The sequence below is a fragment of the Biomphalaria glabrata genome, chromosome 10 (genome assembly GCF_947242115.1).
Source record: "Biomphalaria glabrata chromosome 10, xgBioGlab47.1, whole genome shotgun sequence".
NCBI lineage: Eukaryota > Metazoa > Mollusca > Gastropoda > Planorbidae > Biomphalaria > Biomphalaria glabrata.
In genome coordinates, this window is record NC_074720.1 from 40,882,032 (window position 1) to 40,904,734 (window position 22,703).

Sequence of the window (22,703 nt, forward strand, 5' to 3'; positions counted from 1 at the left end):
GATCAAGCTATTTAAGACAGCTCCATTCATTAGCAAAAGAAGCTTGTACAATGATGCGATGTGAAATAAGTGTGCCACTATCCTGGGCGTCCCTTATGGTCAAGTCATAGACATTGCAATGTTGCAAGAGACAGATGCCTAGAAATCAGTTGTCAGTTCAAAAAAGTTCGAATATAACTTTCCATAATTTTTAATGCAGGACATAGAGTTAGTTGCAGATACATCTGAATAAAAGATTGAGTTTAAAAAAAATCTGGAGCAATCCAAACCACAGTTGAGTCTTAGTCCAAACGCTAGAATTTTTAATATTTCATGTTTTTTGGTGAAAGCATTTAGAAAGGGAAGTAACTGGTCAAACGTAATTTAAAAATTACTGATTATGTCCCTTAAAAACCGTTTATACTTCAAAACAATAATAGGCCATGAAATGATTTGTAAACAATTTCTCACTGATCGTTAGATTTGTTATTTTTTAAAAGAATTATATTTTCTTTTCCCTTGTTCAAGGAGTTGGAAGAATGAGTAATGGTGCCCCAACGATCCTCCTAAAGAGTAGGCTAGTAAGCCGCTAATTGATTAGTGATTTAATGTTTTGACTTGTGATACTTTCAACTGCTAATGAGTAGTGGAATAGGTACTCTTCAGGGTCGTATTTTAGGGAGGGCAGGCAGGGCTACAGCCCAGGGGCCTCGACAATAGAAAAAAAAAAATTCACTGGTCAGCAACTTTGCACCTTTTTACCAACATCACTTGAAATTTTGCAGTTAGTAACATGGTCAGTTATAAACTGTCCGCTTACAGTGTGCACATATTACCATAATATATTCCGAATTTACTACATCTTACCAAAATATGTATATTAAATAATGTTTTTTTAAACGAAGGAAAATTAAATTTAACTTAACAAATATTTAAATACTCTTGCTCTCTCTCTTATAATATGACATGCTTTTAGATATAAGTGTTTTTTTTTATTAATAAGTGGATTTTTATTGAAGCTTTTTAAAAAGTGTAGGGGGGCCTACACAAAAAATCTGCCCCTGTTGAATCTCTTGAAATAAAATAAATGGAACAAAAACACAAAATGAACAAAACAAATATTTAATTATAATTATTTTAATTTAAATAAACAAATCATTACTATCACTATCAAAAGTATATGCATAAAACAAAAAAAAAAGACTGGTGATAGGAAGAAACTGTTGATTTCATTATTCCAAAAAAATCAAAGATCATGGAATTTTTTAAAATGCTGCTGACAACATTATTTTCTTCTAAAGCACACAAAAAATTGAAACAAAAAAAGTAATAAAATGAATCATGTATTAATAAAAAAACCCAACACATTTTAAAATATTATTTTATTTTAAATATAAATAATATGAGTAAAAAAAAATAATAGCAGTCAGTGCAAGGAGAAATGCTAGATTTCATAGATCTATGAATCTTTTCAAATCAGAAACCAATACTTTTTGTTGTTTCAATTGAATACAATCAGCCTTAAGGAAATTCAGTGCTAGGCAAACAGACAGTGAGAAGAACTTGTGATCAGATATTTACTAACGGCTGAGTACCATACATCAAAATACAAATTCATCATCACAAATAAATTTTTTCTCAAATTTTATAACAGTTTGATAGAGGAAAAAAAAGTGTGTTGATATAATACAGATTAAGACATGACAATATCTTAGTAAACGTTGAAAGACAAAATCGTTTGCAATGCAACAGTTCCATCAACAGTGTAGGTTAGAACAAAGCAAACACATTAGCAAGGACTGAGCATGCTAGGACATCTAGCACTATTTCATGGCTCATAAACAGAGTGGACATTCAGGCATGCTAGGATGTCTGGCAATAGTCATCTAATATTTCATGGCTCATAAATAGAGTGGACATTCAGGCATGCTAGGATGTCTGGCAATAGTCATCTAATATTTCATGGCTCATAAATAGAGTGGACATTCAGGCATGCTAGGATGTGTGGCAATAGTCATCTAATATTTCATGGCTCATAAACAGAGTGGACATTCAGAATTTGATGGTTCAATTTGCTTATTGTTTATAATCCCTTGGGATAGAAATTCATAGTGGACACAAATATGAAGATAAGTAACTCAAAGAACATAGAAAGATCTGACTTCTTAATTTTGCTGTCTATATTTTTTCCCCAACTGTTTTTTTTTCTAATATGGAGTTTGTTCTGGAAATAATATAAAAAAAAACAACATAAAAACAATCCTATAAAAAATGTATGCACAGCAAGAACTATCACATTTAAATTGCAAGAAGGAAGACAGTGGAAAAGCAGTTTCTGAAGTGAATTTAAATTTCACTGTAGAATATTGTAAGTAAATATTTTAGATATGATTCTTAGTTATCACTTTTGAGTATGTTTTCATTTTTTATCAAAGCAAATATTATAGCCTTGATTAATGTGACCATTGCCTAGTTAAATCTAAGTTTTAATAATTACAGGCTTGCTTGCCATATATAAAATATGAGAAATCACATTAACAAAACAAAAAATTTAAAAGAAAATAGTTCTAAGTATCTCAGGTACCCAGCATTATCACAAACAGACTGTCAATAAGGCCAACTTTCTTAAGATGCATTTCTCTTGTTTACCAAGTAAAAAGCACTGGACTACAGGATCAAATGACAAATGTTCTACTCAAAAAGCTTAACATGTATTTAATTGTCTGATAGCTGCAGAATCTTTAAAAAGGAAAAAAAGAAAACTGTCCATTTATTTAGTTCATGTTGGGAGTAAGATTAGATGTACCAGGGTAGCTGTCAATCGTTATCACTGGCAAGTCTAGATTTCCATCATATTTTTTTTTCCTTATCAAAGACTCCCTAAAGGCTATCAATATAGGCAATTGTTATGTTCCAATGTTATTCTAGTAAAGTAAAGTCAGTAGAAGCCCAAGTGTGCTACCATACAGTAATAACATTAACATTATTGCAGTATGACATTGTTTTATTAATTTTTAATATAAAACCTACATTTGCCATAATATTACCAATTATCATAGCAACCTAGATGAGAAATTATAATTACATCACGCAAATGCTTACACATAAAAAAAAAAGGATACAGTTTTGTTTCTTTAAATTTTACTAACTCAACTTTTGATTTTGGTGCGATAAAAATAATGGTGAGATGGGGGGAGGGGCGCAGATGTCATAGTGTAACATCAATAAATATTACATAACAACTGTGTCAAAAATTAAATGCAAACAGGTTTATATACACAAGATATTGAACATAGCAGTTGGACCTATGTCCCAGTCTGTGGAATGAGATATTACCAATGTTAATGGAGAGAATTAGTTGATGTTGAAAGAACTGGAACTCTTCTTGTGACAGGTCTCACCAGCACACATAGAAAGGTCAGCAAGATCTTGACTTAACTTGGTCAGTAGGTCAGGGGAGGCAGTCTTGGCAATGTTGATTAATTCATAGGGATCTGCCCGTAGGTCATAGACCTCCACAAAATTCTGAAATGTGTTCATACAAATAATGTTTAGGTCATAGACCTCCACAAAGTTCTGAAATGTGTTAACTCTTTCTCTTCGTAATTATTTACCACATTCTGGTGGAATCAACGCTAGTACGTCAGTTAGGAGAGAAAGAATTAATACTAATAATATTAAAAGTTATTATTGATTGAATGAACCATTTTAGGTTATAGACTTCATTTTTTTAACAAAGTCCCCCTTTCAGACCTTGCAACCTATGGTTGCAACCTATGGGGCAGATGATGTTAAGTTTATGTTTCTGTGGCTCATGGTTAATGAGAATGTCATATGGCCAGCACAATGAAAAACTGCCTTTACTTTTTTCCAACTTATCTCAGGTACCCACTAGAGCTGGCTGGACTCAGAGGCACCCTAAGGATCCCAAATTAAAGATTCCAGTTTTCATAAGGATTCTAATCTGGGACCCCTTTCTGAAGCCAAGCACTTAACCACTCCGCCACGGTACCTCCAGCGTTCATTTCTTAGTGTTTAGCTATTTTTTAAACCAACAGATTATGAGAATATTAAATTTAACCAAACAAACTTCCAGTCATCAAATAGCTATCTCTGTAGATCAAGAGGATTACACTTCTGGTTCACCAGTGTTTACTATACCATAGGGAACAGAAAGAAAAAAGTAAAGTTCCCCCTCTCAGATCTTGAGATCTATGGGGCAGATGATGTAAAGGACATCTGTTTCTGTGGCCCACTGTTAAACGCCTTTACTTTCCCCCAACTAATGTCTGGTACCCATTTGAGCTGGGTGGACTTAGAAATGCACGAGGATCCTGAAATTAAAAATCCCTGACTTCACCAGGATTCTAACCGGGATCCCTGGTTCAAATGCAAAGTGCATTACTGTTCAGCCACCCTGCTTCCATACAGAACAGGGTGTTTCCTAAATATTCAACAATCAGGTGCTCACATTTGATTTGGGAATTTCAATCAATAATTTTGGGATTGACCTGCACAGAAATTATTCTTTGAAGCAGCAAATTAGCAAAAAGGTATGGTTCTATCTTTCAACTATCTACCCTAGGAGACTGCAAATAAAAAGCCACTAGAAGTAAAACAGACAGGGAACTTTAACAAGAGACTGAAACTTATGCTTGAAATAGCCTCACCCCCAAATGCTAATAGCCTCAACTCAAAATGAAATTATTCAAATGCTAATAGCCTCAACTCCAAAAGGTATTGCCAAATGCTAAATGATAAAGCACAATATTTTATTTCCCTTTAAAGAATATGTTTTTTGTATCAATGTATCTATTTCTAGATAACAAAATCCTTTATTTGAACTATAAAATACGTATTTTAAATAAAACAAAAACAAAATATACTATAATTACATCTGTATCTTGTAAGGCACAATACTTGTAGCTGTTTTGCTGTGTCTCGTAACGAATGCAGCCATACGTGTTGTTCCAGCTGTCTCGACATACACAGTGGGTGTCACATTGCTGAAAGACAGACAAATATATGGATTACTCATAATTAAATTAAAAGTTACTTTGATATCACTTTTTTTTCATTTAAATGCAAAACAAATCAGAATTGAGACTGTATTACTAGTCTAGAGCTAATTTCAACATAAGTATCATCACAAGACATTTTAGTTTGTCATATAAATTATTTTGATAGGAAAATACTTCAAAGTTAATTTTTCTTTTCTTACATTTATACAGAAAGTTGTTACTTTGATTCTCATTAACGTAAAAATTGTTTGAATAAAATAATAATCGGATTGATTGATGTCAATACATTGCTATCTCAAAGGGCTCAATGTATGAAAATGAATATGTCAGGGGTGAGCAAAAAAAAAAGGTCCAAAAATTAAAGAGCTGACATAATATAACTGTCTCCTAGCAACAGTGTAAGGATATGAAAGAAACTATGAATCAAGAGACTTATATATTTCACAGAATGTTAACTCAGTGATGCCTAAAACAGTTTTCAGCCTGGAAGCTATATAAATTTCCAAAACATATATCATGGGTTAATGCATGAAATAGGAGGCGCGGTGGCTGAGCGGTAAAGCGCTTGACTTCCTAACCGGGGTCCAGGGTTCGAATCCTGGTCAAGACTGGAATTTTAATTTCGAGTGCTTCTGAGCCCACCCAGCTCTAATGGGTACCTGATATTAGTTGGGGAAAAGTAAAGGCGGTTGTTCATTGTGCTGGCCGCATGACACCCTCGTTAACCGTAGGCTACAGAATCAGATGACCTTAACATCATCGGCCCTATAGACCACAAGGGTAACTTTACTTTATTTTTTAATGCATGAAATCACCAAATCTAATGGAACCAATCCACTGTGGCTTCTTTATGCCCATGCAGGCCTCATAACGACTGTGGTTCAACTCCTAGGACACTTTGTTCATGTGACTGTGGAGCTCTGTTTTGGGGAGACACTGTGGGTAGAAGTTTAGAAGGGCCTGATAGACTGTGGAGCTCTGTTTTGGGGATACACTATGGGTAGAAGTTTAGAAGGGCCTGATAGAACACTTTGTTCATGTGACTGTGGAGCTCTGTTTTGGGGAGACACTGTGGGTAGAAGTTTAGAAGGGCCTGATAGACTGTGGAGCTCTGTTTTGGGGATACACTATGGGTAGAAGTTTAGAAGGGCCTGATAGAACACTTTGTTCATGTGACTGTGGAGCTCTGTTTTGGGGAGACACTGTGGGTAGAAGTTTAGAAGGGCCTGATAGACTGTGGAGCTCTGTTTTGGGGATACACTATGGGTAGAAGTTTAGAAGGGCCTGATAGAACACTTTGTTCATGTGACTGTGGAGCTCTGTTTTGGGGAGACACTGTGGGTAGAAGTTTAGAAGGGCCTGATTGCAATGTGTCACAGACCAGATGCAGACTCTGGGCCTTTGTTTGGGCACCACTGTGTTAATGCATTTAACAATAGAAAAATAAAACAACCGCTAAATGAGTACAGGTATAAGCTTTTAAATACTGGTAACTAAACAACTGCTTTGTGTGGGTTTTAAAAAAAATTAAAAGCTTAAAAACAAAGAATGAAAAGGGAAGCAGAGCAATGAACAGAGAGTGAACTAAACTTTTATTAAATGCTACGAATTCCTAAAATGTAATTCAAAGTTCCTAAGTACTGGTAGTTATTTAATTGATGAGAATTTAAATAATTTGGTGATTTAAAGCAAATACTGACAAAAAGAAAAAACAATCGTGAAACAAAGTCACATACACAAATTAAGACAAAACACACACACACAAAGTTAATCGTTTACAAAAAGACTATGAATGAAATAGAAGTGTAGATGATGATTAGTGAAAATATGATTACTTAAAGCAATTTTATTAACTGGAAAAATTATGTAAACAGATCTAGGCTAGAATAATTGGTTTAGCAAAGTAATTATTTTCTTTTTTGAAGGATAATAATGAGATTTGTATTAACATACATGTTATAGTGATAAAAATGGGTATGATTATAGATCATTATTAACATTTCAGTTGGGTGTCGAGCAATGTATAGCATCATGCAATGAGGTGACTTTATGCAATGTTTAATTCAATTCTTTTTGAAGCATTTATGTATATCAAAGGTTTAACATCATAAGGACAGGGGAAGTTATTCTCTTGTCATGAGGAGTCTAAAAATACAATATGATCTTCGTGAAACATGTTTTGCTGGTCAGCATAGACAACATAGAAAGTTTTATAATTAATTTGAAAATAATTTTCAAGAATAATAATACAGAAAGGTTCTATTAAAATAAGTATTGGTTCTATAGACATTTCAGAAATAAAGTATATATTATTTTCATCAAAGCAAGTTTTCTTTGTGTGAATTTTTTATTTTTAAAAGGTTAATGCTGGAATATAATCAATTTGAGTTATTTATATATTTTTTTTTTGTTAATGTGATAAAAAATACATATAAAATATTTATAAAAAGGGTTAATTTTGCTTTTCCAAGTTACAATTTAATTCATTTTAAAACATTAGAAAATATTTTATTGCAATTATTAATTATTTTGAACATAAAAAAAAAAAACACTTTAAAAACCCATACAATGATTACCCTTTTAGTGTTTATCATTTTTACAAATATACTGACTGCTGAAATATATTTTTAAAATGTCTAGACCGTTGCTGGCTCAGCAGAAGTGACCAATTAAAATCTATAAACATTTCAAGAGTGGCAGAGGGAAACTTACTGCAAGACCCTGGCCATTGTATTTGGGGCAGTTGTTGATCAGGTCAACCTGTTCTCCATGATACTCCACCAGTACAGTGGCTCGATAAGTGTGGGGCTGGCCATGGAGGATGGGCTTAAAGGTCGACCCATCAAACACTGAGGGAGGGGGCAAGTTGGCAAGGTCAAGGATGGTGGGTGCCAGGTCAACACTCATAACACTCTCCTGTTGAAAGAGGTAGAAAAAGCAAGCAAAGCAGCAGTTTAAAAAAAATGTATGTATAAAAGTTGTGTAAGCAAAAGCGAATTTGTTAAAAAAAATATAAATCATTTTTTAATAATCTTTGACATTTAGTGGTAATTGGTAAAATACAAATTTCCACGATTCAAGATTTTGGTCTTGCAATAAGGGCATCACTTATTGAAGCAGTATTGAGACCAGCTTTTACCTTTACCTATCCCTTAGTCTGTTGGACCATTGAGGGACCATGCAAGATTTGTAAACCATCTTTCTCCATTCCTCTCTGTCTTTTGCCTTAGATTTAACCTTTTTAAAAGGCAGGCCCGTCAATTCTTGTATGTTGTCTTCCCATAGCTTTTTCTGTCTGCCTCTTCTTCTTTTTCCTGGTACTGTTCCGTGAAGGAAGATCTTTGCTAACCTCGAAGAGCATGTAATATGGCCATCGATTTTTAGCTTGCCTTTTTTTTTTTACGATAGTTAACAGGTCATCATGGGGTCCAATCGCTGTAGTAACCCTGTCACTAATCTCTTTGTTTGTGATGTTGTGATATTAAGACTATTGCTTACTGAAAAAGCCTTGGTTCATCACTTACTCAAGATGTATTGGAATCATAAGAACCTGACCACTTGCTAACCCAATCACAATCAGGAGACCTCTACTTTAACCAATTTTCTTCACACCTTATTAGCTCCTTTTTTTTCCGATTTGATTTTAAAGGAACGAGTGTGAAATTCCCTTGGCTTCCAAATGAAAGTGTTGAGACAAATTTCAATTTAAGACTAGATGTGAAATCATTTGCGCTTTGAAATGCTTTGCATGTAAGAAAATATTAAAATTACATTAAAAAAAGAAATTGACTTGAAAACCGGGATTTAAAAAATTGTAATATTTCCTTCTAAACAAGAAACTTCATTAGTTGCATAATGTGATAAATAAATCAAGGTTATAAAAGCCAAAAAAAGTATTTATTGAATTTTTGTTTCAAAGCAAAGGTGGTTGCAATGGGTTGGGTTTTAATGCCAGCAAGATAATGGAAAAGAAAATAAGCAAGCAGAGATACATTTGGCTTTTAAGTCCACACTCACTGATAGCCCTTGGTTCTCATAACTTGGGCATCCTGGGATATCATTTACATGTTCTCCAAAATACTCTATAAGAACACTTTCTCTGAAACCAATAGTATGTCTAACTGTTCTCTTTGCCGCATGCCAGGAGACACACAAAGCTCTGGCTGCGTCCCAAGATGAGCACTCTTTGACAAATCCCTGATCATCTATGAAGTAAGAATCTGTAACATCAGGACTACTATTGTTTGACGTTGACTTGATTTCTTTTACGTCCGAATAAGGAAAATGACTGGTTGTCAGTAAGTTAAGAAACGTCATGCCATCAAAGTTGTCAAGTGTGGACTGTCCTATCTTTCCAATGTTGAGAAATGTTGGTGCTAGATCTACAGACATAACTAGTTCCTTAAACAAAATGTTGAGCTCATAGAAATAAACAAAACAAACGACAACTAGTTGTAGTACTATTAAAAATTATTTATCAGACAGAGGACATTAATTTTAAAAGGGACCACAACCCATCTTTAGCTAAAAGAAAATAATAATAAATTGTCCCTAGATTTTCCACCTTTTAAAACATAATAAAAACTATGTGTCCCCCAAACAAATGCAAACATTATGGTTTGCGCAGAGTAACGTTAGCTGTAGAATTAGTTGAAATAAAATTTATAGACAAACATTAAATAAATTTTCTTTTCTTGCATATTCCAAGTTTGTAGCTCCTGCTAGTGACTTAAATATAGGTATGAATAGCCTTTTTTTTTTCTAAAAATGAAAGCATGAAAAGCTTTCACTTTTCACTTTAATTTTTCAAGATTATTAATTAATCTTAGTTTAACCTTTGAACAGAATCTCTTCTATATCTAGTCCATATATTTAATTCATATCTAATAGGCAAATATAATGTCTTTTCTCTATATGTCTAAGAACATACTAATTATTCCTATCAATCTTAATGCAACCTACCTGGCAAGTGGAGTTGGTCTTCACACCTGGACCTCTCACCATCAGAGGCACTTGAATGTCAAAGTCGTAAAACTGTCTCTTGTCATAGGGCAGTGAGAACTGACCTATATAAAGAAGTAAAAAGTGAAAGTCTATGCATACAGATATTAAATACTCACTAAGTCATAGAATCATTTTAACAAGTATGGGAAAGGACCAACAGCGAACGCTTTTGTGCCAGTTTTTAGTTTAGAATTTATAACTCCGCAATGGTTAAACTAATTTAAAAAATGAAACATCTGCGGACTCCTCAGCTATTGGGCGATGAAACTAAATTTGACTCTTTTTTCCATATCAGCTATTAATTTTATAATTCAAGTGAACTTGCGGTAGGGGTCTGACCTAATCAGCGAACACAATTTTCGCGGGAGTCATAATGAGCGAAAGGCCGTAAAAAATAGCGAAATAGCATGTTAAAATATAGGAAATTATGCTTCAATTAGTTCTATCATCTAACTTCTTCCATGAAGCAGTATAACTATTGTTCTCCTTGTGGCAATAGGCCTAAAATTTTTTTCACTTTTCTTGTGCTCCACATCTTTCTATGCTTGTAACTGATGTCTATATATAGCCTACGAAACTTGCGATCAATTATTTTTTTTAAAGAAAGAAAGAAACTACAAAATTCTATATCGCCACCTTCCTATAGGCTAGTCCACGTCGTACTACTCTCCATTTCATAAACTCTCGTTACTGCAACTATTTTTTTTTTAAGAACTTATGTTCAGTGCACTTAATCACCATCAGCTCGATCTCCCCCCTCCCCCCCTCACACACGCTGATTGACCCAAAGGCAGATCCCGAATGCGATGGATTGATGATGTACGGAGACAGATCTACAACAGCTTGGGTTTCGGGCATGGAGACGAAAGGCTCAGGAGAGATCTTGTAATTTTATACATGTATAGTATATGGTAATTCTTATATTTATTACTAAATATATAGTTCGCGTTTTTTCCCATCCTGAAATTGAATATTTTCTCCTGGAAAACTCTTGGAAATCTCCCGAAATCCTAATCTCAGAATGGTGGGGGAACCCTATGAAAATGAATTCTGCACTTCTTTTAAACATTTATACACATATTAATATAATTAATCAAGAGGTTAACCAGCTAGTTAAAAAAAGGCAAAACAGAGTTCCCCCTCATGCCCCCCCCCCCCTTCACCCTCACTGGCACAGAGGAAAGTAACTGCCAGCATATGACCTCTGAGAGACTGTTGGAGAGCTGCGAGTCAAACATTTTAGACGGAAAGAAAATGCGGGAAAATATGCTGGTCGTAACTGGGCGTAGTCATGTGAAACACGTAGTGATGCACTCATCCTTAATCTTCGAAATTGAAGACATGGGTTAAGGTTAAAAGTATGCCTATTATTTTAATATTTCAGTTTACAAACAATAACAATAGATAAGACAAAAAGAAAAACAGATTAAATCAGTCACTAAATTATCATTAAATGGCCTTTTAAGCTTATTATAGGGGCTTTCGCTGAATAGGTTTTCAGTTAAAAAGGTAATTTTGAGCGAACACCCCATAATATATATTTTTCAACGGAATTAATAGCCTTAGCTATTATAGCTAACTATTTCCACATCTATTTAGAAGTACAATATGCAATTTTTTTTCGGCCGATGTCCATTGGTGCTTTAAAATCGCCTTAAGTTCGGACCTATTCTCGTTTATCCGGAAACGTTTTGAGAATGAAATTTCCATACATGTCAACTTTGACCTTCAGCTATGCTTTATTTTATGAGGGAAAACGAAAGTGAATATGTGGGAAATGTAGAAAAATGGAGTCTTTGTTATACCATTCTATTAGTTCTGCAGTTACTTTTGAAATAAATAAGAATGGTTAAAAATTACGGGGAGGTGTTCGCTTTATATGCCATTTCGCTGATGGGCCTTTCCTATAGATCAAAATTTACATGTAACCAAATATTTGCTATGAAATGAAATAAATCAATGAATAATATATATATAAATAAATAAATAAATATATATATTGGCCTCCTTTAGTTGTAGAAAGCCTATGGTTCATCTTGAACAAGCGAGATGAAAGCATGGGCATTGTCTATGGTCGGAACGATGTCGCCCACACAGCAGTTTCCCTCTCATCGCAGCTGATGAGTTGAATATCCGATACAGTTTGGGATCAGTAGCACCGCAGGCTCTTCCAGGCTGTAGCACAGTGTGCAGCAACCTGCCTAAGGGTCTCCATCTCCTGCTTTTTCCTCTGGGTTGTCTACCGAAGCCTTTACCGTGTCCGGGTATAGCCGCAAGGCAGCGGAGGTTTGGATTCAGAGTTTTCCTTCTCCTAGATAGGCCCCTCCTGCCTGAAGCTTACTGGTTTAGGCACCAGTTGCTTGCCTTAGCCTCTTCTTCTGTTAGTGATAACAGTTCTGCTGGGCTCAGTGTCTGAACCACGCGTGAAGTCCAGGAGTTGGACTGGTTGTGAGAAGCTATTTGAGATGCGTGCCATTGGAACATTGTTTTTTTTTTTTTTTTTTGCATTTTCGAAATGATCCAAAACTAATTTCAAGTAATAATGGCATTGATAAGATTTATTTATTTTAAACATTTGTGGTAAATGCCTCATGACAATAACACTCAGGTTCACCTTAAATAATAAAAACAATTCATTATCATGCACTTGCATCATTTATGGTCTCAGGTAAACGCCATTTCATTCTGTATGTTGAAATGTTAGGCTCCCCCACCTCTTCTCTCCCTTGAATGATCTTCCTAGTTCATTTGGCCTCCATTTCTTTCTTGTACTTAAAGTTGTCCATCTTGTAAAGCTGTCTTAAGTCTTTTTCTCATCCTGAGTAAGTGGCCCAGTAATCTCCATTATCTGTGCATGATCGCTACTGTATCTAGAAGAATGTTCGTTTTTCATTTATGATAGTGTTTGGTCTGTAGATTGGTCTGTAAAATGCTTACAATGGCACGCCTCTCAAATAGTATAAATATGTATATATATATATATATATATATATATATATATATATATATATATATATATATATATATATATATATATATATATATATGTGGAAATGACAGACTATAGTATGAAAGATATGCCTTACAAAAGGAAGTTAAGAACACCATTTGCTTTCATTCAGTAAGCTATCGCCAGTTTGACTGACCTAAATGATATCCATTGTCAGACGTGAAGAAAATGTATGTGTTATTGAGTTCTCCTATAGCCTTTAGTTTATTCACGACTCCCTCCACCATGTCATCCACAGACAGAAGAGTTCTCCACCTGAAATAAAAACAGTAGGAATAATTGCATATACATATTCTGGGGGCATTGTAGCTGAATGGTAAAGCGCTTGGCTTACAAACTGGCAAGCCTTGGGATTGAATCTCTGTGAAGATAAGAATTCTAAATTTTGGGTTTTTATGATGCCCCTGAGTCCACCTATAACTAAATGGGTACCTGACTTTAGTTGGGGAAAAGAAAGGAAGTTGGCTGTTATGCTGGCCACATGACATCCTTGTTAACCAATGGACATAGAAACAGGTGACTTTCACATCATCTCCCTTATAGATGACAAAGTCTGAAAGTGGAACTTCAGTTAAATTTTATACATATTCTGGCTTCTTTTGCTTCCATTGGCAAAAGCTCTAACAAGGTAATCTGTAAAGGGATCTTTATAATCTCTGTATCCACTTAAATTAAAGGAGACTATTGACTAGAATTGGTATTTGAGAATATACTGAGAGCGAGTTAACAAAGAAGCAGGATGGTAACTGCTTAACTACTACAAGAGAAAATATAACAGAATGGTGCATTAAAAACATTATTAACTGTTGCGCCATATTTTTAAAACTTAAGTTTTCAGCATATGTGTTCCCACTTTAATCTCCCATATTCCACTTCACAAGAGTCCAACAAGTAAAAGGCTATTAACACAAATGGACAATTTATCGCACCCATTTACAATGGTCACGGGTGGTAAATATACTTAGTTTTTCCAGAAGTTAAACCTGATGACCTAATATCAAACTGTATGTCAGAGATCCTTGTATAAGGTTAAAAAACAACAGAGTTTCCTGTTTACAAAATAGATTAATTTAACTCTTTCTTTCGTAATTATTTTCCACTTCAGACAGAATTATTCATTTTGCTCAATTGTATTTCACTCCACTGTTAGGATAAAGCTTCTATAACGTTTTAGTTTGTTATCAGAAAATGTTTTATTTGGTCTAGAATTATAGGGTAATACATGCTTTTTATTATATAAAACAACGTAAAGTTTATATAAATGAAAAATTAATTAAATTTAATGAGGTCAAATAAACGATGGTATCGTCAATTAGGAGAGAAAGAGTTAATCCATCAAGTAGAAATCCAGAAAAGATAGAAAACTTTACTATAAATCAAAATGGAGGTGATTGTAAAACAATCATTTTAAAACAAATATGAAAAACAAAACTCTTTAAAATTTCTATAAACGATTAAAATAAAAAAAAGAAGTGAAAAAAAAAAAATCTAAACACCTATTTCTGAAGAAATCATCAATCAGTTCAATTGTGTCATTGGGCATGGGGGTTATAGTCTTTTCTACAAGCCAGTGTTTATCCTGAGGAATAATCCAAATGGAAATAATAAACTTTTGAGAACATACACATTGATCTGTTTTAAACTGTTCTATAATAATAAAATATTAAAATATTCTGTATGTCAGATACCAGAAAAAGAAGACAAACGAGTTTGTACTTTTAGAAGTCAGCACTCTGGCTGGCAAAGGGAGAGTTTTTGCAATATTGTGAAGAGAAGAAAGCTGAACTAGTTTGGTCACATTGTACAACATGACTCATTATCAAAAGTCATTCTTCAAGGTACAGTGGCGGGAGCATGAAGAAAGGGTCGTCCGAAGACAAGCTGGCTGAATAACATAAAAGAATGGACTGACCTCTCTCTTGATATCCTGTTAAGAATAATCGCTGACCCGGAAAAATGGAGGGATTTGATTATGCAAAACACAGCAGCCATAAGACAAAAATCAAGGGGTGAAATGTGATGAGATGATGATGTAATAACTAGAATGTGGAATGGTGCCCCAAGGGTCAAACAGACACAGGAAAAGGTGAAGAATGTGGTTAAAGTAAAAGACTTCTTGATAGCAGAACATTATTATTAAAATGAAATCAATGCACATTTTTTAAACATGTGTGGCTACAAACCTTCCCGTGGATATTGAAATGTTTGGTACGTGGAGCTCTTCTATCAGTGAAATTCTGCAAGTATTGAGGAGCAGAAGTAAAGGGTTGGTGGCACGCTGGTGTAGACAACATCATGAAAAATGGCTTCCTGCTGCTGACAGAGTTTAAAAAGTTGACAGCTTTTCTGTGCTGTGAAAGAAAGAGAACATTTGTTAACATTTTATTGACGTTCTTAAGTTCATGAACCAAAAGTGTACAAAAACAAGTTGCCAACTTTTAACACAAAATTACTTGGGTAAGATAATGTCATTGATTATGAGGGTACGGTAATGTAAATGTTCCTAACTGATGTCATAAACAAATCTAAGATGGATACATTGAAATTGATCCAAGGAAAACAGCATGAAAAAGGAACTTTGTGTTAAACTCATAGGCAGCTGCAGTGGGTCAGTTTTATTTGCAAATTTAGTTACAAAAAAGTGATCCTAAATTGACTGATATGAGACTATATAAAATGAGACTATATAAACACTAACAGACTTGGCATGATTAAAACAACAACAATATAATATGTGTTGATGCACTGGAAAAATTGAAATGAAATAATAAAAATGATCAAACTTCTAGTCTTCAAAGCCAAATGTAAAAAAAAAAAAAAAAAAAAAAAAAATAAAGATTCCCTTTCAGAACTTGCTATTTATAGGGCAGATGATGTTATGGTCATCTGTTTCTGTGACCAACAGTTATCGAGCAGGGTGTCATGTGGCCAGCACAACGACCAACCACCTTTTCTTTCCCCAAATAAAGGCGGGTACCCTTTAGAGTTGGACTCAGGGGTGCCCTAAAAATTCAAAAAATTAAACCCAGGACCCCAGGTTCAGAAGCCAAGCGCTTAGCCACTCAGCCACCGCACCCCCTTTAAAGCCAAAAGAAAGCTACAGAATGATAATTGTAAGAGCTGAAAAACAGTAACAATCCCATGAGACAATCTTGAGTTTAAATAAATCTATTGGATAAGACAAAACACTCGAAGTAGTTTAAAGTGCGAACAAGTAACATACACATTTTTGTTTTTAAAAGACTATTCCTCCTTTATGAAGCTGACAACTTTCTGCAAGAGCCATTACTTCGATCTAAATAACTAATGAATGATGGGTAAAAAAAAAAAAGAATAGCTTTTACCCTGCACCGATTCCACTTTCAAATGACAAAAATAGCCAACGCACAATTATAATCAAGATGATGACCAAGGTTAGCAATTTAGTTTTAGATGTCGAAATTTGACGGACACAACAATAGTTTTTCCTGATTGAGGTTTGTAAAAAAAAAGAATAGCTTTTACCCTGCACCGATTCCACTTTCAAATGACAAAAATAGCCAACGCACAATTATAATCAAGATGATGACCAAGGTTAGCAATTTAGTTTTAGATGTCGAAATTTGACGGACACAACAATAGTTTTTCCTGATTGAGGTTTGTAACCTGTTTAGTACTACACTACCGTTATGCCTATCATCTATTGAAGCTGTAAGTTACAAAACCTATCTGGATAAAATAACAAGACTCGTCTTTGTCGGGTGACATTCAGGTAGGAGTAGTCAAGGGCTTGGTTTCAAAATAAAACTAAGATTTGAATTTCAGGTTGTTGTTTTTTTAAACAGGGCCACACCACAATAACAAAAATCTAGAGAGGTACCCTCAAAAACATCCCTTGGGTGACACAACTAAATACTTTACTACTCATTAAGTACTCCGCCATCTGCCAGTCCCAAGCCCGGGTGGGAAAGGAGGAGGGTTTGGCGTGGCGCTTGTGACCCCCCACCCTGTAAAATCACTATTACTACAGAAACGGCAAACTTGACACATAAAGACACAATCGTCATTCTAACTGCTACTTATGCATGTGAGACATGGAAGTCATCTGTCAAAATTGAGAAAAGACTAAATGTGGCTCAACAAAAATGACTGAGACAGATTTTGGGAGTCATTTATACAGATTGGGTCTCAAACAGGGAAATCCTATGCCGAACTGAGAGTCGAACACTTAGTGAGGTTGTGACAGAGCGTCGCATGAAGTTTGCGGGACATGTTCTATGTCAAAATGAATTACGCACACCAAGAGTTGCGATAACATGGAAGCCAATACGAGGAAAGCGCAAACAGGGACGTCCTCATATTACTTGGTGACACACCTTCATGGAGGACCTCAGAAGAGTGGGCACCAGGTGGAAGGAGGCTTCAGACATTGCCAATGACAGATCTTTATGGAGACAGCTTGCCACCCAATGCGCCGAACGGCGCAGGAGGACCTAAGTCTAAGTAAGTCTAAGTCTACCCATTAAGAGCATTTGAATCATCCAGGTCGAGTTCAAAGCTTCACCTTTTGAATTAACAACATGCATTACTGATTCATTCAGTTTAGCTACCTTGGCCATGAGACCTGCAGCTGAGACAGTGACCAATTAGTATAGTGCAGAGAGTATCAAGTTTAGCTACCTTGACCATGAGACCTGCAGCTGAGACAGTGTCCAATTAGTAAAGTGCAGAGAGTCTTAAGTTTAGCTACCTTGATCATGAGACCTGCAGCTGAGACAGTGACCAATTAGTAAAGTGCAGAGAGTCTTAAGTTTAGCTACCTTGAACATGAGACCTGCAGCTGAGACAGTGACCAATTAGTAAAGCGCAGAGAGTCTAAGTTTAGCTACCTTGATCATGAGACCTGCAGCTGAGACAGTGACCAATTAGTAAAGCGCAGAGAGTCTTAAGTTTAGCTACCTTGATCATGAGACCTGCAGCTGAGACAGTGACCAATTAGTAAAGTGCAGAGAGTCTTAAGTTTAGCTACCTTGATCATGAGACCTGCAGCTGAGACAGTGACCAATTAGTAAAGTGCAGAGAGTCTTAAGTTTAGCTACCTTGATCATGAGACCTGCAGCTGAGACAGTGACCAATTAGTAAAGCGCAGAGAGTCTTAAGTTTAGCTACCTTGATCATGAGACCTGCAGCTGAGACAGTGAACACTTAGTAAAGCGCAGAGAGTCTCAAGTCCAAATCCTAGACAATGCAAGAATATTTGTATACAGAATTTAAAGAGGCAAGTCCGTTAAGCTTTTATGGATACTTGGCCAGTTGAAGAGGTTGATTATACGTTGGCTTGACATGTTAACAACTATGGAACACAGAAAAAATGAACTGAACACTTATTTGTCCCATTGACTGTTCACAAAGTCTAAAAGTGAGAATTATATTAAAAAATGTACAAAAGGGGGGTTAAAAATGTGTTTATCCCATACTATGATTTCAATGAAAACTTACAATGACGTCAGTGAGATAGTCCTGCTGATAGTTGTCTCCATGACTCTCGGCTTGACCTTGTACAGACAGGGTGTAGTTGTAGTAGACTGAGTTGCCCACCTTAAAACAAAATTTACACACAGGTTGATTTACATATATGCAAATAATATCATGGTCAAATTATGTTTATTCAAGTCAAAGCTATAAAAATAAATTTAGATATTCAAATGCCTCCAGCCATCCCTTCTCTAAAAGCACAATGTATATCTGTTAGGATAAAAAATGAAAACACCAGTAGTTGGTATTAACTTTAATCAACAGGAAATTTTAATTGTTCATTCTAAAGCAGCAGTTCTCAACCTTTTAAGCTTGGCGACCCATTTTAGAATCCCCCATTCTGCCGCGACCCCGCCCCCCCCCCCCCCCCACACACACACACATACAGAAATAGAAGAATAGACAAAAACAATCCATAGTTTCGATGGTCTTAAACGACCCCTGGCAAATCGCGTCAATCGACCCCCAAGGGGGTCACGACCCACAGGTTGAGAACCTCTGTTCTAAAGGACATTGATATAGGAAATGGAAGTTGTTACACTCTTGCAATATTTAATTACAAAATAAAATAAAAGCTTTAATGTCACTGACCAATCCATTCCAGTCATCCCAGCCAGGGGGCACATGAGCTACTCCTCCAGCTTGAGGTGAACCATACTGAAAGCACAAGGCACGCCGAGATATAACGGATATATATAAAACATTGGACAAAAACACAATAACTTTACTATTATTCACATTTACAAGGCTGATAGTTTTCTAAGATAACTGTGATTTGCATGTAGGTTCAAAGCACATGTGTTTACACGGCACGATATGGCTTTACATAATAAGATAAGTTAATTTTTATTGATCCAATCAAATGGAAATTCAGTTTGACTACAATGGACAACATCAGTGTAACTACTGTAACAATAAGATTATAGATGCAAATACGAACAACAATTCACACACGAAACACATACACACTCATAACCAGCGCTTTATGAATTAGACTTCTATGAACTTCTAGATGATGACAAATGATCTTGTAACACTCTGACTGAGGGTGGGATGAAGGAGTATTTAAATCTTTCTGTTTTAGTTCTAATGGAAAGGAGACGACCTCTTCATTCAGATCTTATGTAATAGTGGTAATGTAATAATGAAGCTTTGAATTCCTTGTTATATAGAATTGTATTTGCTTTATGCATTATAAAAGTATTTACCAAATGCTTTTGATATTAAACAATTCATTAAAAAAAACAAATCAACTCATTTGATGCTTCTTTAGACATGTTTTAAAGAAAAGCTGATTCAACACAATAGTTCAATTTGTCAGGCATTATTAAGTTACACAGATGAGTCTAAAGTTAGCTATAAATATTTAGCCCTAAATATTTAACACAATCAATAGTTCTTCTTGTCAGGCATATTAAATAGTGCAAATACTGATGCATTGTTTTACCAGTAACACTTTATTTTAGAATCCAACTCCACATGACAAGTTGACTATTAAAGGAAATCTTACTTTCCCATTCCTTTACACAAGTATATTAATTTAAATCTAAAAAAAAAAAAATCAATGTGAGTCACCAAAGGATGAGTCTAAAGTTAGTAAAGTAAAAAAAAAAGTTTCCCTTTCAGACCTTGTGATCTATGGGGCAGATGATGTTAAGGTCATCTGTTTCTATGGCCAATGGTTAACTAGCAGGGTGTCATGTGGCCAGCACAACAACCAACCGCCTTTATTTTTCTCCAACTACAGTCAGGCATTCATTAAAGTTGGGTGGACTCAGGGGAGCTCTAAAGATTTAGAAATTCAAAATCCCAGTCTTCAAACCCAGGACTCCAGATTCGGAAGCCAAGTGCTTAACCACTCAGCCACTGTGCCCCCAGTATAAAATTAACTATGAATATTAAGCCCAGTATATTTAAGTTTTCTACCCTAACTCTATAATCTATGATATTCTGAATACAATTAAAAAGATTTAAGTCATTGGTTAATATGCATGACGCATAGGATGTAATCATCTTCTTTTTTGAAGTAACGTCTGTATTATATAAGATAAGATAAGAAAAAGACTGTAACATGGGAATGGAAAAACAATATTTTCAATACCTCATTGAGATATTTCCCAGCAAAAAAAGTTTTATAGCCATTGGCCTGGAGGTACACTGGGAATGTTTTTTTCTCTGCTGAGCTCTGCCAGGATGTACTGCTGCAGTTGCCACTCTGACTATTATTGGTCACCATGTGATTGTGGACAAACTGACCAGTCAAAATGCTTGACCGACTAGGACAACAAAGTGGACTGGACACAAACTAGTACACAAGAAATAAATATAACAAGATGAACATTAGAAATATAAAATTTAGAATAAATATTATTTAAGACTATAAATAAATCAAATGACAATGGTACAAAATATTTCAAGAAAAGATCCAACTGGCTGTAAAGTAAAATAAAAGTAACTAGATGTTGTGTGTTAAATAAATCTTAATTACTGTGCATTTTGAATAAAGAAATTATAGCATCATCTATTTTTAATTAAATTTAAGGACAACTATATGTCCATCAAAAAACAAATAACATTTATTTACCATGTTTGTAAAGGTCATTCCAGCATCAGCAATAAGCTGCTTTGTCTTTGGCATGGGATACTGAAAAAAAAAAGTACAATTAGAAGCAGTATAGAAGATAGATTTGCAAATGATCAACTCTGATTTCATATCATTTTTGCGTGACTGGGAACAGTGAACGTAATTAGATCCCTTGAGTGGCTGCCTGATTGTATGGTCTGTTGTCTAGTTGGACCCGAGTTAAAACCCTGTTCTCCTAGGACTATGTCATGTAGTCTAGTAGGTTAATTAGGTAACACACATCTTACAATCTGACGTAAATATCAGTAGATATAGAGTTTATGTACATTCAGTGCAAGCAACCACTTTACTGACAGAGTTAATCACTACTGTGGTATACTCACTTCAGTGACTAGTCAGATATCTACAGAAGTAGATTAATCTAGATCTAATCATTTAGGTCTTCTCTACAGTCTATTTTACGTTATTGTCACACTTTTAATTGAGACTGACAGTCTTATCTTATTGTATACAGATGCCACTTCAAAAAGGAAGATGATTACGTCCTTCGCGTCATTCATTTAGTCATGCATATCAACCAATGACCTAAATTCTGCCAAGTCACTGGTTTTCCTAGCTAGCTCAGGCAACCCATTCCATGCTCTAATAGCAATAGTGTAGAAGGGGCATTTGTACAAATTTGTCCTAGCAGGAGTGTGAGGAATGTGCCTTTATCTTTGTGCCTTTCTGAGTATTTTATTAAATTTTGTTTTTGCATTTGAAGATTATGGACATTATGGTTCAGCGTTTTATAAAGTATAATAATTGCTACTTTACTTTCAAATTCAATGTAATTTGTCTCAAGTCTCAGTGATTGTATGTAAATATGTATATACAGCTATTATATAGTATTAGTATTATTTAGTATAGACTATAGTATACTTATACTCTTATAGTATATACATGTGTATCAATAGTCAATATCAACATGGATCATTATGTATCATTTGTAAATTGATTAAAATTTTAATTTTTACATTGTATCATTATTGTAATGTAGGCCTATAGTATAGTCCTATAGGCTATCTTAGTCGACATCACTTAGTATTGCCAGTAAAATCTAAAATCTAGATCTAATAGTATTATTACTATTATTATAATTATTGGTGGCATTGGCACACCTGAGCTGAGGCTGAGTGACCTGACACTGACACCGGCTAAACTAGCCTAAAGACACCACAATTCTAGATCTTCTTTTCTTTTGTTATTACCTGTCCAAATAGTGCAACATCTTGATCGTCTGTTAAAATGAGAACTATATTTGGTGGTTTCACAGCTATCGCTCCAACAACAATATTAGCAAAAATTACAAACATCGACATTAACAAAACTGTTGCCATTCTTTTTGTTTTGATTTTATTTATACTGCCAACTTGAAACAAAAGAAAAACCTTTATAAAATGGTAAATTGTTTACAATCATTCAATAAAGATGTTTACATATATTGAATTTTGTTAGCAAATAATATTAGTAGATCTATATAGCTGAAAGACATAAAAACATAATATTATAGAGAACGTTGTCATAATATGTTCTAAATTATGATTTTATC

At 34.8% G+C, this 22,703-nt stretch overlaps 1 protein-coding gene across 2 annotated transcripts; it reads right to left on the bottom strand.

The window, feature by feature from the left end:
* Positions 1 to 1,937: 1,937 nt before the first annotated feature.
* Positions 1,938 to 22,545, bottom strand: LOC106054326 (N-acetylglucosamine-6-sulfatase-like). 2 transcript variants are annotated; one of them, XM_056043538.1, is made up of 12 exons: positions 22,363 to 22,545; positions 21,113 to 21,172; positions 20,630 to 20,833; positions 19,120 to 19,185; positions 18,493 to 18,591; positions 15,198 to 15,365; positions 14,511 to 14,593; positions 13,151 to 13,269; positions 9,963 to 10,066; positions 9,018 to 9,401; positions 4,875 to 4,985; positions 1,938 to 3,504 (listed from the first exon to the last, which is right to left on the bottom strand). In XM_056043538.1, exons 1-12 carry the CDS (start codon positions 22,489 to 22,491, stop codon positions 3,334 to 3,336), a joined length of 1,698 nt encoding a protein of 565 aa, XP_055899513.1. In that variant the 5' UTR covers positions 22,492 to 22,545; the 3' UTR covers positions 1,938 to 3,333. The 2 variants fall into 2 exon arrangements, with proteins under 2 accessions (XP_055899513.1, XP_055899514.1); XM_056043539.1 differs by lacking the exon at positions 9,018 to 9,401 and adding an exon at positions 7,713 to 7,916 and having other exon boundaries at positions 22,363 to 22,541.
* Positions 22,546 to 22,703: the final 158 nt, after the last annotated feature.

Excerpts from the sequence above, each read along its gene's own strand:
- LOC106054326 (XM_056043538.1), bottom strand. The coding sequence starts at position 22,491 with ATGGCAACAGTTTTGTTAATGTCGATGTTTGTAATTTTTGCTAATATT. Across the intron at positions 15,366-18,492 it reads ACTATCTCACTGACGTCATT|CACAGAAAAGCTGTCAACTT; the intron begins GTAAGTTTTCAT and ends TTTCTTTCACAG. Across the intron at positions 14,594-15,197 it reads ATTTCAATATCCACGGGAAG|GATAAACACTGGCTTGTAGA; the intron begins GTTTGTAGCCAC and ends ATTATTCCTCAG.